The sequence below is a fragment of the Stomoxys calcitrans genome, chromosome 4 (assembly GCF_963082655.1).
Source record: "Stomoxys calcitrans chromosome 4, idStoCalc2.1, whole genome shotgun sequence".
Lineage (NCBI taxonomy): Eukaryota > Metazoa > Arthropoda > Insecta > Diptera > Muscidae > Stomoxys > Stomoxys calcitrans.
The window spans coordinates 164056497-164074680 of record NC_081555.1 but is presented as its reverse complement, the minus strand read 5'-3'; the positions used below and the strand labels follow the sequence as shown (position 1 = coordinate 164074680).

The following is an 18184-nucleotide window of genomic DNA, read 5'->3' as shown; positions in this document are numbered from 1 at the left end:
AAATATCTTTGTATACACAAGGGGGACCAGCTTTGTATGCAGGAGGCCTTTCTTAATGTGTATTGAATTAGTTAGTTAGTTGTGTTGTGTGATTACCAACTAAGGGTTAATTAAGATATTTATTTGTAATTAAGTTTAATGATTGATTAATATTTTAAATGGTTTAAAGTTAGCACAAGCATAAACCCGGTCTACTTCGCTACTCCTGTACCCTCGTTTTAATTACATACTTCCGAAAACCCCAGAAATCGCACAGTTTCATGAAATTTTGTCATATCTGAGAACATAATTTGGAGGCCAACGTATCGCAGAAGTTAGTATGTCTGCCTATGACGCTGACCGCCTAGATTCGAATCCTGGCAAGAACATCAGAAAAAAATTTCAGCGGTGGTTTACCCCTCCTAATGCTGGCAACATTCGAGAGGTACTATGCCATGTAAAACTTCTCTCCAAAGAGGTGTCGCACTGCGGCACGCCGTTCGGACTCGTCTATTAAAGGGAGGCAACTTATCATTGAACTTAAACTTGAATCGGACTGCACTCATTGATATGTGAGAAGTTTGCCCCTGTTCCTTAGTGGAATGTTCATGGGCAAAATTTGCATTTTGAGAATAAAAGTTTAGGAATCTGTTGCATTTCGTAAATATTGGGTTGCCCAAAGAGTAATTGCGGATGTTTTAAAGAAAGTAAATGTAATAAAACTTAGAATGAACTTTAATCAAATATACTTTTTCTACACTTTTTTTCTAAAGCAAGCTGAAAGTAACAGCTGATAACTGGCGGAAGAAAGAATGCAATTACAGAGTCACAAGCTGTGAAAAATTTGTCAACGCCGACTATATGAAAAATACGCAATTACTTTTTGGGCAACCCAATAGTATCAAATCGTAATAAAAGTTGTTGTTGTAGCCACATTTTCATGTGGAGGTGGCGTTCCCAAGGACTGATCGTCGCGGGAATAACGTGGACATTGTTTGTTTAAAGGCGCCAATAACCCGCCTTGTCATATCAAGCATCATACTGAGTGCCTACAGAATTTTTGCAAGAGCCGGTGCCTCCCAGCCTCTCTCTGAGACTCTCCCCACGGCGACTGCCGTGTCAGCTACTCCGTATGGATTATTCCATTATCCGCAATCTGTGGACCCGCCCTGTAGCTCGCAGCTAAGCTTCTCGTGCCAGCAATGAACACCACATAGATGGGACCTCAATGTTTTAGCCTATGTGGTGCTCAGAGCTATGCCGTGCCGGGAAAGTGATAAGTAAAACACGTTAAGTTCGGCGGGACGAATCTTTTATACCATCCAATGTGGATCGCATGTGACAAGCTCTTTGAAAGTCTTTTTCAAATATATTTGTGTGAGAGGCTTATCAAGTTATATGCCAACAGGGATTGTACTTGTCATGGCTGTAAGAAATAAAAAAAAAATTACCGACACCAAGCCAAATCGGATAGGAATTACGGTCTCTACCAAATGGTACCAATTTCGGTACTAAAGTACATTTTCTTACGTTTCGGGAATTGTTTGTCAACATTTTTTCTTTGCACCCCCATTTTTACGCCACAACAACATTTAAGCCAACTTTTCAACTTCTAGCTCTATCCGTTACCCTGTGGAAAGTTTGTCTATTTCGTACTTTTTTGGTACCTAAATGTTCAAAGTTTTGGTACCTAAATGTTCAAAATCAATTTAGGTTGTCATAGCGTAATTCTAACTGTGGCCGTTCGCTGTAGACAGAGATTAGCTAATTCGTACTGTGTAAAAACTAGAAAAAAATCATGCTGTCACTCAAAATATGTATTATCTATTTGAAACTTTGTGGAAAATTGCAGGGCTCTAGTTCAATCCGTAAAGTGAGTACCAAGTGGTACCAATTTCAGTACTAAACGAACGTTTTCTTCCGTTTCGAGAACTAATTATGAAAAATATTTTTTTTCTACCTCCATTTTTACGCAACATAATTTTAACCAAATTTCGAAGTTCTAGCCCAACCCTTCCGCGTCGTGCAAAGTTCGCCACTTTCTTAAATTTTTGGTACTCTTTAGTATCTAAATTTTCAAAAGTCTAAAAACTCTTTTGCTCAATCAATTAAGGTTGCCATAGCTTAATTCTAACAATGGCCGTTCGCTGTAAACAGAGATAAGCCATTTTGAACTTTTTGGTACTAAAAGGTACGAATTTCGAAAAAATCATGCTGCCACTCAAAATTTATCGCTTAGTTGTACCTACATGCCAAATTTCAGGGCTTTAGCTCAACCTGTAAAAATAGAACCAAATAGTACCAATTTCGGTATTAAATATGCCAATGTAAAGTTTGTCTATTTCGTACGCTTTTGGTACTTTTTTAGTACCCAAGTATTGAAAAGTCCAAAAACTCTTTTACTCAGTCGATTTAGGTTGACATAGTGTAACTAAATTCAGAGCTCGTGCTCAATTTGCAAATATAGGACCAAAAAGTACCAATTACTGCACTAAACGTACTATTTCTCCCACTTAAGGCATGATTTTGCAAAATAGTTTTTTCAAAACCCTACACCAAAACAAAATACAATCAATTTAGGTTGCCATAATGTAATCGTAACTGCGACCGTTCGCTGTAGATAGAGATAAGCTATTTTGCACCTTTTGGTACAAAAAGGTACGAATTTTGAAAAAAATATTCCCTACTCAAAATATATTCCCTAGTTGAACCTACGTGCCAAAATTCAGGATGCTAGCTCAATCCATAAAAAAAGTACCAAATGGTATCAATTTTGGTACTAAACGTACATTTTCTTCCGTTTCGGGAGCAAAATATCGACAAATTTTCTTTGCATCCCGTTTTTAGGCAACAACACCATTTAATCCGAATTTCGCAGGTGTAAAGTTTTTCTATTTCGTACATTTTTGGTACTCTTATTCTTTTGTACTAAACCTTTCTTTTTTCCAAAAACTTTTTTATTCAATCGATTTGGTTTGCCAAAGTGTAAACAAGTTTCGAAATTTAGATCTCTTGCTAAATTTACAAAGAAAGTACCAATTGCGGTACTAAACGTACTATTTCTCCCACTTTAGGTACGATTTTGCAAAATGTTTTTCTCAAATCGATATTTTTTCAAATCGCACTTTCATGTGTGGCCAATTTCATAATTGTAGCCATATATGTTCCCCTGGGTAAACATTCATCATTTCGTACTATTTGGTACATTTTAGTACCTAAACGTACGAATATTAATGAAACCCCGTCTTATTTCGTGCCTACAATAAAGGACCAACATTCGTGCCAAATTTCAAATTTCAAGTCATTAGTGGTGTTTTGTTTTAATTTCTAATACAGAAACCAAGTTTGGTCCAAATCGATCACCTTATATGGCTGTCATATAAACCCATCTCCCGTTTTGACTTCTTGAGCCTCTGTTATCCATTTTGGCTAAAATTTTGCTCGTAGTGTTTTATTATGATTTCCGATTTAAAACCGGCCCACAATTTGATTCAAACCGGTTCATAATTTGCTATAGCTCACGCCCATCTCTTTATTTAATTTTTGAGCCCCTAGAAGGCGCAATTATTATTCGATTTGGTTTAAATTTTGCACATAGTGTTTTATTATGGTATACAAAAGGCGTGTAAAGCCGAATTGGTCCAAATCGGTGTACAACCTGATATAGCTCTCTATAAACCGGTCTGTCCATTTAACATCCAGGCTCTCTAGAAGGAGCAATAATAATCCGATTTGGCTGAAATGGTATTCTGTTACAACATACAACTGGCGCAAGCAAAATCCAAATCGGTATGTAGCCTCATATAGCTCCCATATGAACCCATCTCCCGATTAGAATTCTTGACAGCGCCATTTTTGTCGGACTTGACTAAAATTTTGCCCTTTGTGGTTTTTTATGCATTTTAATCAGTGTGCTGAGTTATGTCCAAATTCCTCAATACCCTGAAAAAGCTCCCATATAAATCGATCTGCCAATTTCATCGCATGAGCCACTAGAGGGCGCCATTATAACCCCATTTGGCTGAAACTTTTCACGTGGTGATTTGCTAAAATTTTCAATAACTTTTAATGAGTGTGCTGAGTTATATCCAAATCCCTCAATATCTAGAAATAGCTCCCGATCAACCAATTTCATCGCATGAGCCACTAGGGGGCGCCATTATAATCCCATTTGGCTGAAACTTTTCTCGTGATGATTTGTTTTGATTTTCCATAACCAAGTACGGTCTAAGCCGGTCCACAACCTATGTATAGCTCTCATATAAACAGATAAGCCGATTTGAATTTTAGCGCCTCTAGAAGGCGTTATCATTGTCTAAAATGGCAGAAACCTTGGACATGATATTTTATAACGATTTCCAACATCTGTGCTAAGTATGACCCAAATTGGCACATATCCTGATGTAGATTCCTATAAAATCAATCTTCCATTTTGACTTCTTAAGTCTCTAGATGGCGCATTTATTATTTGATTAGTCTGAAATTTTGCACGTATTCTGATACGACATCACAAACAACAAGACCCGTATGGTCAAAATTGGTGCATTATCTGATATAGCTCCCATATAAAACAATCTTCCATTTTTACATTTTGAGCCTCTAGAGGGCACAATTTTATTCCGATGTGGCCGAAATTTGGCACTTTGGACTCCTTTAGTTTATTTGGACTCCTAACGGGAGCTCTATCCGGACCGATCTGTCGATATGACTTATTGGGCCGCTAGAGGGCGTAATTGATGTACAATTTGGTTGACATTTTGCACGTGATGATTGGTTATTACTGTCAACAATAGTTTCAAATAATATTCGAATTATCCAGAATCTGATATAGCTTCCATATAAACCGATCTACCGGCTTGATTTATTGCCCCGCTAGAGGGCGTATTTGTTAACCGATTTGTTTGAATATTTTGCTTCGCTGTGACTTCTAACTTTCGTTATCTGAACGATCGATATTGGCCCATAACTTCATAATACTCCTACATAGAAAGCCATGGTGAATTGCAATCCTTAAAATTGGTCTGGCCTCTTACTCATTTTTCTTCCTCTTATTTAAGCTTTAATATCCTGCCCACTCATAATCAGGCACTCCTTTCCAACTTTTCAGTTTGACACATCCTAGTATCCCTAGAGCATAGGCAATCGCACTGCTTCATACATTTGCTACAATACAATCTAAGTCTAGTGAGGGTTCTCTACAAACTAAACAAAAGAATGTTTCTTTGTGGGCCGTTACATCACTTACCAGACTCTGCCTTTACCTACACCGTCTATGTCTCTGTGTTGGTGTGTGTGTGTGTGTGTTTGCGTTAGTAACAACAGATCCTGGAACTTTGCTCCAAGGAAATGTACAAAGAAAACATTTTCTCATTAAGAAAACAACAGGAGTCTCACTTTGTTATGAACAACTCTGACTTGTTTCGTTTCGTTTGTGTTGAAAACGCTTTTGTTCCTGATGGTTCTTCATCAGCGGCGTTTTGTTGTACATGGTAGCATTGAGCCAGCATTCATGTCTAGTTTATGGCAGCATTGCCTAGGTCCTGGTGATGCGAATTAAGTTCAGGTGTGAAACAAAAAGTTTTGCTGCTTTGTTTTTCTTTGCCACTGAATACTGTTACTTTGGTTTAGAACCAATGTTGCTGCTGCAGGACGTGAGTGCAATTGGATAAACAACAAAGGCAAGTAGCAAGGATGGATGTCTGCTCTATGTTTTCCATCAAGTGTAAACGGAAAAGTTTTGTTGTAGATAATTTCCGCGAATTTTTATATCCTGCATCTATACCATCGAAGAATGAAAAGAAACTTTTCTTGTTTATGTTCAGCAAGCGTGATTTTATAATGTCAAAATGGATGAGAAGAAATGCCTCAAAGCTTTTCTCGTTCTTTCAACATTAATGCTAAAGCTATGAAGGGAAAAAGAGCAAATGGTTAGAAAATCTAAGGAGTGGAAAAATTACAATACACTGTTCAGCAAAAAAACCTCCACGATAGGTTGGTGAAACCCATAAAGTTTATACTATGTAATAAAAAGGTTTTTTTTAAACTTCTCCCCAAAGAGGTGGGTGGATATGCCATTGAGCTTAAACTTAAATCAGCACTCATTGATAGGTGAGAAGTTTGCCCCTTGTTTCTTAATGGAATATTCATGGGCAAATTTGCATTTGCATGGTTAAATATTAAAAGCTGAATTTGATTTCAATAACTTTAACGCATTGTTCAACTGTGTCTCTTTCTATGCTTAAAATTGAGTTAATCTGAAATTGAGAAATGTCAAACAAAATGCAAAAAAAAATCATGTTTAGGTGAGATTCACATTCAACATCGTCCCTTAAAATATAACCACCCTTTTTTACCGTCTTAACAATTTTAAGCCATCTAAACATATCCGTCCCTCTGACTCTCCGTTGAAAGGACACTAACAAGAACGAGAAAAGCCAACCGCTCGAAATTTAGAACGAATTTTTCAATCGATGTAGGTAGGTATATGGGCTATATCGATCCATGTTAAGGTATGGCTCCCATATTAACCCCTCTCCTGATTTCACTTCATTAGCCTCTAGAGGACGCAATTCTTATCCGATTGGGCTCAAATTTTGCACGATTACTTCTACTGTAACCTCTAACATCTGTGTTAAGCATGGTCCAAGTCGTTTCATAATCAAATATAGCTCCCATATAAACAGATCTCCCCATTTGCCTTTTTTAGCTCCTAGGGGGCGCAATTTTTATCCGATTAGGCTGCGCGATTATTTTCCCTATGACCACCAACATCTATACCAAGTTTGGTTTGAATTAGGACGATCCCCCGTTTTGACTTCTTGAGCCTCTAAAGAGCAGGCGCAGTTTATATCCCATCTGGTTGAGACTTGGCACCTGATACCTAACACGTGTGGCGTTTTGTCATGACTTCCAATATACTTGCTCCAAATCGGTTCATAACCTGAAATAGCATCTATATAAACCGATCTCCTGCTCGAAGAATTTTTATCGGATTTGACACATGGTGTTTCATTGCGACTTCGACTAAGTGTGCCAGTTCAGGTCAAACTCGGTTTATTACATGATATATCTCCCATATAATCTTGGCTCCCGATTTGAGCTATTTAGCCTCAATTGGGCGCAAGTTTTACCCGTTCAGCTCAAATTTGAACGTTATGTTTTGTTACGACTTCCAACATCCATGCTAAGTATGGAATTAATCGACTCATAACCCGATATAGCTTCCTTGTAAACCGATCTCCTGATTTGACATAATAAGCTTCTAGAGCTCGCAATTCTTATCCGATTTGGTTGAAATTTTGCGTGATGGTTGCTGCTATGGCTTCAAATATCTAAGCCATAAATGATCCTTATAATAGCTCCCATATAAACCCATGTCGCGATTTCACACCTGAGCCTCTAAAGGGCGCAATTCTTATCCAATTGGAATACAATTTCGCGCAATAATTTCTCTTGTGATCCAAAGCGGCAATACCAAATATGGTATAAATCTATTCTTAATCTAATATAGTAGCTCCCATACTCGTGTAAACCGATTTCCCGATTTGACTTCATAAACTTCTAGAGCGCGCAAATACCATCCGATCTGACTGAGAGCTTTAATAATGACTTTTGCAAAGACCCTCAATAAAAAATTTGTTTCTAAATCGATTATATCCCTATATCACCCACCAATTTCCCGATTTTCTTCTTGAGCCTCAAAAGGGTGCAATTTTTATCCGATTTGGCTGAATCGGAATTCAATGAATACCATACAGTGCATGATAATGTTCAGTATATGGTGCTATACAGTTCATGGTACTGTTCAGTTAATGGCATTGTACAGTACATGGTACTGTGCAGTACAGGGTATTGTGCAGTACATGGTACTGTGCAGTACATGGTACTGTGCAGTACATGGTATTGTGCAGTACATGGTACTGTGCAGTACATGGTTCTGTGCAGTACATGGTACTGTGCAGTATATGGTACTATGCAGTACATGGTACTGTGAGGTAACCTGTACTTGAAATTTCACTTCACTTTAAGGGTAAGGTACATGGTACTGTACAGTACATGGTACTGTGAGGTAACCTGTACTTTAAGTTTCACTTCACTTTAAGGTTAAGGTGCATGGTACTGTGCAGTACATGGTACTGTATGGTGTCCAGTACTGTAAGGTATACTGTATACTTGGATAAAAAGTGAGGGTTACTTTACAGTACCCAATACTGTAAAGTACTATACAGTACATGGTACTATATAGTACCATGCACTCTACAGTACCCTACAACATACAGTACTTTATACTGTTAGGTAGTCTGTACTGTATATTTGGATCATTGCTTACTGTGCTCAATAACTTAAATCGAGAGAGTAGAAAGTACCTTACAGTTTAAGTGTATCTTAAGTACAGGGTACCTCAAAGTATAGTCTACCTTACAGTACAGTACAGGGTACAATTCAGTACAGAGGTCCTTATAGAAACGTGCACATAAAATACAGATTGCCTTAAAGTTCTCTCTTTTCAACTTAACCTAACCTTCCATAAAGTTTGGGGTACTGTATAGAGCAGTGTACTTTACAATAAAGAATTTAAAGTTCAGGAAACTTAACAGTAAAATGTACTTTACGGTACAAGAAAATTTACAGCGCATGGTTACAACGTTACAGTACAGGATACTTTTACAGTACAGGGTATTATACAGTGCAGGGTACGAATAACATAGGGTTCTTTGCAATAAATAATACCTTACAGTAAAACGTATCTTATTGTACAGTATACCTTAAAGTAAAGTGTACCTTACAGTACATGTTGCTATACAGTACAGGGTTTATTTCAGTACAGTACATTGTATATGTCAGTACAGGGGTCCTTACAGCAATGTGTACCCTAAAGTACAGGTTACCTTACAGTTCATGGGACTGTATAGTGCATGGTACTTTACAGTTCAAGATACTTAACAGTACAAGATACATAACATAATATTTTACAGTTCCGAATACTTTACAGTCCCATGTACTTAACCGTACAAGATTATTTACAGTACATGTTTCTTTCAAGTGCCGGATATCTGTAATATATCCTTTATTATATACATTATACGTTACAGTACAGGATATTTTTACAGTATAGGGTATCATACAGTGCAGGTAGGAACAACATAGGGTACTTTACAGTACAGGGTGCCTTACGGTACTAGTCACCCCACAGTACAGTTGGAATATTTTACTGAATGCTTACAAATAGTTCTAAAAGGGATGAATTACCCTTCCCTTTGTGTACCCACCACCAAAGGATGGGGTATATTAATTTTGTTATTCCGTTTGCAACACATCGAAATATCCATTTCCGATCCTATTAAGTACATATATTTTTGATCGAAGTAAAAATAGAAGACGAAGTCCGTCTGCCAGTTGAAATCTACAGTCTTTAAAAATCGAGCTATTGAGCAGAAACTTTGCAGTTTGAAGATGGGCTATATCGGACTATATTTTGATTGGTCTGTTGACATCCTTATTCTATACTGACCAGATCGGTCGAGATTTGTATATATCTTTCATACCGACCGATCTCTCGATTTAAGATCTCCGGCCCATAAAAGGCGCATTTGTTGTCCGATTTCGTTAAAATTTGGGACCGCAAATTATGTTACGTCCCTCGACATCCTTGTTTGATTTGGTCCAGATCGGTCTAGGTTTGGGTGTAGCTGCCATATAAACCGATCTCCAGATTTAGGGTCTTGGGCGGATTTATTGTTCTATTTTGCTGAAATTTAAGATGGCGAGTTGTGTCAGGCTCATCGATATTCCTGTTCAGAACCATCCAGACTTGGATATAGCTGCCATATATATCGATCTCCCGATTTAAGATTTTAAGCCCATAAAAAGTGAATTTATTAACAGATTTTGCTAAAATTAGGCACATTGAGTTATGTTAGGCCCCTCGACATTCGTACCGACTATGGTTAAGATCGGTCTATATTTCTCTCATTTCAATCAAGGTATTGGGCCCATATTAGACGCATTTATGTTTCGATTTCACTGAAATTTGGGACAGCGAGTTTCGGTGTAACATTTGACGTCCCAGTTTAATACGGCCCAGGTCGATCTTGATTTGGAAGTTGCTGCCATACAAACCGATTTCCTGATTTGGGGTTTAAGACTCATAAAGGATGAATTTACCAACCGATTTCGCTGAAATTTAGCACAATGAGTTGCGTTAGATTCTTCGTACCAAGTATGGTTAAGATCGGATTACATTTGGATATAGTTGCCATATATACCGATCTCCCGACTTAAGTTTTTTGGGGCCATAAAGGTAAGTTTATAAGTTGACTTTGCTGAAATTTTACACAATAGGCTGTGTTAGGCTTCTCGAACTTTGTTCCTAATACGGCCCAGAATAGTATATATTTAGATATAGCTGCCACATAGATCGATCTACCGATTTAAGGTCTTGGACCTATACAAGTCGCATTTATTAACCAATTTCGATGAAATTTGACAAACTAAGCCCTGTTAAGCTCTATGATATCCGTACCCTATACGGTTGAGATAGGTCTATATTTGGATAAAGCTGTTATATACATATGCCGATATTTTGATTTAAGTTCTTAGGCCCATATAAGGTGAATTTTTTAACTGATGAATTTGTTACAATGAGTTGTGTTAGATCCTTTTATAGTTTTTCTGAATATGGTAGATATAGGAATATATTTAGATATAGCTGCTATGGGTTAATAAATGATGCATTCTTCGCAGTATTATGACGAAAGGTGGTTAATACATATGTCCGAGGTGATGGGTATTAAAAGTTCGGCACGGCAGAGATTAATGCCCTTTTACTTGTTGATTATCCGACGGTTATAAGTTTTAAACTTTTATATCTAGCTTTTCTATTGTAATTGTAAAATTTGTCAAAAATTAACAAATAAAATATTTTTTACTATATTTCTAAATTTTCAAACTTTTCGTTTTTCTTCTCTCTTTCTCTCTGTTTACAGTTTCGATGTAGAAAATGGCCAAAGTGCTCGATCTCCGCTTGAGGGCGGCTCACCCAGCGCCGGTTTGGTTTTACAAAATCTTCCACAGCGTCGTGAATCGTTCTTATATCGTTCGGATTCCGATTTTGAAATGTCACCCAAATCAATGTCCCGCAACTCAAGCATTGCTAGTGAAAGGTAAGTTTTAATCTCTACACAGAAAATTATATATATACAAATTTTTACTCTAGTTTTTAGAAGAAATATTCGCTTTAATACGCATTAGCTGTAATTATTTGTTTTAGTTTGGTGATTTTATTTTCATTGATTTATTTTATATTTTATTTATATAGTGTATTATATTTATATGTATTTTTTTATTTTAGTTTTTTATTATTATATAATTTTAAAATTTTGTATTTGTCTTTAATTTATTTTTAAGCTATCATCCCTACCACTTTTGTCATACATTAATGTTGCATTTCTATGGCATTATGTTAAATTTGTTTTGTCCGTGTCTTGTTTATGTTTGTCCCTTGTGTTGAGATCTTCAAGCATCATATGACCCATCATCTGTTTTAATCCTTACTGAGCACAAATTGTTTTGTATAACATTTATAATAACACATAAACAAACATCAAGAGTACACAAACCACATTTTAGTTATCTTAAATAGAGACTTCATTTTAATTTTTCAAAATTAGAATACTCAATTATGGAATAAAGTAGAAGTTCTCTCCGCAATACCTAATCCATAGTTAGAACCTACTACCTAAAAGGCGACTCTGAATAACCTCAAAATGACACTTTATGCAGAGCAGCTTTTTGTGGCTGGAATGCCATCATATGTCGCCACTTTAAGTGTAGTCGAATGACCACTGCTGAAATGATTTTACCCACAAATCCATAATTTTTAAAAATTGCTTTCAAAATAGCCCAGCAGCTAATAATCAAAATATATACTAGAAACTATTCGCATCAGCAAAACGTAGGCACACCAAATGCAGCTGCATATATGCCCCAAAAATTGCATCTTATTAAGCAAAACAAATCCTTCCCCCAAACAAAACAAAAAAAACTAGAAACAACCACATCACAGATCTAACAGCCAAAGAACATTAGAACATCACCGTTTCGCACTTAAATTTATTACCATTTTGGCAAAGGCCACCAAAAACCAAAAGCTCATTAGCAATAAATATGTATTGTAGATTTTACGTACATGCAGTTGTAGCTGTTGTTTAATTCAAAAATGAGCTCCTAAAAATTGTAACAATATAAGAGAAATATCTACACATATCCTAAACATGGCCAATCATATGCACAAACAAGAATAAATTTAGCAAACATGTACTGTTGGACATATTCGAGTTTTTGCAACATGGATAGGGGTTTATAGTAGGAGAAGGAAATTAAAGTGCTAATTTTAATTTAATCTGTGCTGTGGTATTTTTATTGGATATTCTAAAAATGATGCTAGTACTCGATTTGCCACAAACGAGCATTTCATTGCAACACAGTGCTAATTTAGGTACCAAATTTAGGAATCCCATTTTGCATTCCACATTTATGCATCCTACATTGCTACCAGCAAGTTTTTTTAGCATCCTAAAGAAAAATGATTTTTATATCCCAGGTTTAGGCAGTCAGTTAATCCAAAATACTTAGATACAAAATTTAGTATACCACGTCTTTTGTCCTACTTTTGGATACTAAATTTTGTACCCAAAATACTCTTGTGCTAAAACTTTGAATACTAAATTTAGGCACTAAATTATGTACCCTAGTTTTGTTAAAAAATTTAGATATAAACCTTACATTCCGTATAGAAGTAAAAAAACTTTTATACTAAAAGTTTAGTACTAATTTTTCAAATTTAATTTTGGTGCTAATTGTTTGTTTTTTTTTTCATTTTTGTACGAATTTGTGTTACCACATCTTGAGCTCTAACTTTTCATACTTAATTTTGTCACGTGTACTGTACTGAATTGTTTACCCTACACTTAGGTACTTATATTTTCCAACCTTTTTTGAAACAAAAGTCTGTTACTACATTTTTTTAAACTTGAAGTTTGGTACTTGAATTTTGAATTACAAATGTTGGTACAAAAATTTGGTTCAGAATTTAAGTACTACCAGCCTATTCACAAAACTTAAAGTAGTTTTGAAATAGGTTTATTTGGCAATTCTATTAAGGAAATCTGTCGAATATACCTATTTTAAATCTACATTAAGTTTTGTGATTAAGACCGTAAGTTTTGTATCCCAAATTTAGCTACTACTTTTTTACTTTTACTTTTTGTGTTTAATTTTGGTACTAATTTCGAACCTTAAATTTTGTTACTAAGTATTAGTACCAACTTTTGGTACTTAAATTTTAGTTTGCATTCTAAAGGCTGGGACTATTTTGTTACTAAATTTTAGTACAGCATTTTGTAACTAAATTTTAGTACAGAATTTTGTTACTAAATTTTAGTACAGAATTTTGTTACCAAATTTTAGCACTCAATTTTGTTACTAAATTTTAGTACAGCATTTTGTAATTAAATTTTAGTACATAGTTTTAGTACAGAATTTTGGTACTAAATTTTTATACAGAACTTTAGTACAGAATTTTATTAAAAAATTTTAGTACAGAATTTTGGTACAAAATGTGAACCCAAAACTTTGTCACTTAGATTGGTACTAATAATTAATATGAATGAATAAACTCTATATCCAAAGTTTGGGTATTTTTGGTACTAAATTTTACTTCAGAATTTCGATCCTAAAATTTAGTACAGAACCTTGGAACCTAATTTTAATGCAGAATTTTGGTATTTAATTTTAGTACAAAATTTTGATAAAAATTTCTAACCCAAAATTTTAGTACTTAGAACTAATAACGATAAGGGTACTAAATTATATATATATATCCTAAATTTTGGTACTATTTCTGGTACTTAATTTTGTTCCTTAACGTTTTGTTCCAAATTCCAGTACAAAATTTTGTTACTAAAATTAAATACAGAATTTAACTGCTAAATTTTAGTACAGAATTTTGGTACAAATTTTGCACCTAAAATTTGGGTACTTAGATTGGTACTTATAATGTACAGGAATGAATAAATTCCATATCCTCTATATTCTGGTACTAAATGTTGGTATTAAGTTCTGTTCTTCAACTTTTAGTACAGAATTTCGGTACTAAATTTAAGTACAGAATTTAAGTACAAAATTTAAGTACAGAATTTAAGTACAAAATATTAACCCAAAACCTTGGTACTTAGAATTTTGCTAATAATGAATATGAATGAATAAATTCTATATCCAAAATTTTGGTACTAATTCCTTTTACTTAATTTTTGTACTAAATTTGTATATAGAAGTTTGGTCATAAATTTTAGTTAAAAATTTTGGAAATAAATTTTATAAAATTTTTTTTTTTTTTATTTTATTTTAGTACAAAATTTTGATACAAACTTCGAACCCAACATTTTGGAACTAATAATGATTTAGGTACTAAATTATATATCCTAAATTTTGGTACTATTTTTTGGTACTTAATTCTGTATTCTATATATTGGTATTAAGTTCTGTTCCTAAATTCTAGTACGAAAATTTTGGTATTAACTTTAAGTACAGTATTTATGTACTGAATTTTACTACAGAATTTGGTACAAATTTTTAACTCAATGTTTGGTACTTAGATGGGTACTAATAATGAAAATGGATAAATGAATTCCATATCCTAAATTTTGGTAAAACTTTCTGGTACTTAATTTTGTATCCTATATATTGGTATTAAATTCTGTTTCTTAACTTTTGGAACTAAATTTTAGTACAGAAATTTGGTCTTAATTTGTAGTACAGAAATTTGAAAAAAAATTTTTGTACAGAATTTTGAAACAAAATTTTTGTACAGAATTTTGAAACAAAATTTTTGTACAGAATTTTGAAACAAAATTTTTGTACAGAATTTTGGTACTTAATTTTATGCAGAATATTGATACAAATTTCGAACCCCAAATTTTAGTACCTATATTGGAACTAAAAATGATTTAGGTCCAATCCTATATCCTTAATTTTGGTATAAGTCTCTGGTGCTTAATTTTGTGTACGATATGTTGGTACTTAATTCCGATCCTTAACTTTTTTTACTAAGTTTTAGTACATGTTGGTACTAAATTTATTTATTAAATTTTAGTAAAGAATTTTAATTTTTATATTTAGTACAGGATTTTGGTACTAAATTTTAGCACAGAATTTTGGTACAAAATTTGAACCCAAAACTTTTTTACTTAAATTGGTACTAATAGTGAATATCATTCATATTCATTATTAAATTCTATATCCCTATTTTTGGTACTAGTTTCCGGTACTTGATATCGTACTAAATTTTTGTACGGAAATTTGGTCCTAATTTTTAGTACAAAATTTTGGAATTAAATTTTACTACAGTATTTTGGTCACCGTAGCACATATCCACCAATGACGCTAAACGCCTGGGTTCGAATCCTGGCGAGACCATCTGAAAAAAATTTTCAGTGGTGGTTTACCCCTGCTAATGCTGGCAACATTTGTGAGGTACAATGCCATGTGAAACTTCTCTCCAGAGAGGTGTCGCACTGCGACACGCAGTTCAGGCTCGGCTTTAAAAAGGAGGCCCCTTATCATTGAGCTTAAAACCTGAATCGGACTGCACTCATTGAAATGAGAGAAGTTTGCCCCTGTTCCTTAGTGGAATGTTCATGGGCAAAATTTGCTTTTTTGCATTTATAGTATTTTGGTAACTAATATAAATACAGAATTTTGCTACTAAAGTTTAGTACAGAATTTTGATACTAATGTAAGTACAGGATTTGGGTACTAAATTTCAGTATAAATTGAACTCAACATTTTGGTACTTAGATTGCTACTAATAATGAATATGAATGAATAAATTCTAGATCCTAAATTTTAGTAATAATTTCAGGTACATAATTTGTACCCTATATGTTAATAAATATTAGTACATAACTTTGGTTGGTATGGTTTTTATTAGAGAAGTTTTTCATGTCTGAATACCTCATAAATGTGCCATCTCTAAGAGAGATAACCATCACTCCATTTTTTTGTCGGATTTGAACAGCGTCAAGTCGGACATGCTAACCTCTGCGCTACGGTGACCTCCCTAAATTTTGTATACTAAATATTGACGCTTAATTTTTTTCTTTACTGTTGGTCCTTATTTCAAGTACTAAATTTTTTGAACTCTACGTTTTGGTATTAAAACTTTTATCCTATGTACAAATTCGTGTACCTTTGCTTTTAGTATACATTTTCGTACTAAATTCTATGACCTAAATTTTCGTACTAAATCTTGTACCTTTACTTTTAGTACTAAATCATAGTAAAATTGTTGGTGCTAAATTCTGTATACTAAATGTTCGCAAATACATACACAAGATACAATACTTTTGTAACTATGTTTTTTAACTAAATGTTGACACTGATTTTGATACTAATTTTTGTGCCCACTATTTTTGTACTTAATAGTCTTTTATACTTAATAGTCTACCTCTGCTTTTAGTACTAAATTTAATAAAAATGTTAGTACTAAATTCTGCATTTTAAATGTTTGCCCTAAATTTGTCACCTATAATTTAGGAACTAAGTTCTGAAGTAAAATTTTGTTTGTACTAATTTTGAACCCCATATTTTGGTACTTAATCTTTTATCCCAAATTTTGAACTACCTATTCTAGCTTTGGTTAGGTAAGAATGACAGTCCATTTCTAAACAGACTCACTTAGACAATATTCCATAGTGTTACCACAATAGTGACAGACCAGGCCTTTGGTGGGAATAGAACCTACGACAACCGCACTTGTAATCCGACTATGCTACAAACACGGCTGCCGGGGTGACCTTAGCTTTTGTTACTAAATTTAAGTACTAAAGTTGTTGCTCGGTTTTGTACCCTAGGGTAGGTAGTAAGTTTTGCTACTTCAACTTTTGATAAAAATTTTGTCTTTTTCTTTAAATTATCAAGATTTTATGGCACTAGATTTTGTATCCTAAACTTTGGTACTACAGTTTGTATCTTAAATATTGCTATTTAATTTAAGTATAAAATAATAGCAATTCTTCTAGGAATCAATTCCAAGACCTCTATTCATTAGAGCTCCTTTTTTCATTAAAAAAATTACACCCACCAGTTAACCAATCATCATGGAAATCATAGAAAATTAATTTCGTTAGCTTACAAAATCATGTCCAATTTCCACTTACAATATAACCTTCCCCATAAGAAGACTTCTTTTTTTTATTCCCGTGTTGGGTTTCTTAAAAAAAAAAATTTTTAATTTTATTTGTACTGACTGAAAAAACAATTCCCAATTATAATTTCCATTGATTGCAAACGAAACCCAACAAAAGATTTTTCCAATTTCCTTACTTTAAACAAATGCTAGAACCAGTATACACATGTATGTCGTTTTAATTTTTGAGTATTGTAGGTTCTTAATTCTGGGTATGCATATATGTGTGTGCGTATGAGTGTATTTCTTGTAAAATTTCCTTTTCCTATTCAAAAATTCTATTCATTTGCATTTGATTGTCATTTCTTTTATTTGTTTTTACATTTATTCGGAGTAAAAAATATAAACAAATAAAATACGATATGACCCATAGTGCTTGCTAACAAAGGCAATAACAAAGTGTGATTATATTGTTGTATTGTTATGACATTGGTTTACATTTACAACAACAATAAGAACAATAACAATAGAAGTAAATTATATTACCACAGGCCGTTAAGCAGTGATTCGTGGTTATTTTATAGCTGAATGTGCTTCCAATTTTAGAAAAGCATTTAAACACAGAAAACAACAAAAACTATTTGTAAATGAATATAGTCGAGGAATGCAAAATTTAAAATTGATGTGCACCAAAAAAAAAGATTGTACACAAAATTATGATGTGTTAAGAACTCATATTCAAATTTTTATAATAATGTTTAAAAAACAATATAAAATGAAATGAAATAAAATGAAATAAAATGAAATGGAATGAAATGAAATGATAAAAAATAAAATAAAATAAAATAAAATAAAATAAAATAAAATAAAATAAAATAAAATAAAATAAAATAAAATAAAATAAAATAAAATAAAATGAAATATAATAAAATGACATGAAATGAAATGAGATGAGATGAAATGAAATAAAATGAAATGAAATGAAATGAAATGAAATGAAATGAAACGAAATGAAATGAA

At 33.6% G+C, this 18184-nt stretch overlaps 1 protein-coding gene across 8 annotated transcripts in view; it reads left to right on the top strand.

The window, feature by feature from the left end:
• Positions 1 to 18184, top strand: part of LOC106088524 (cAMP-specific 3',5'-cyclic phosphodiesterase) — a 692903-nt gene that overhangs the window by 576551 nt on the left and 98168 nt on the right. For all 8 annotated transcript variants that reach the window (XM_059368225.1, XM_059368224.1, XM_013254097.2 and 5 more), the window contains one exon: positions 10965 to 11141. In XM_059368225.1, the coding sequence (XP_059224208.1) occupies positions 10965 to 11141 (177 nt within the window). The remainder of the gene's footprint in view (positions 1 to 10964; positions 11142 to 18184) is intronic.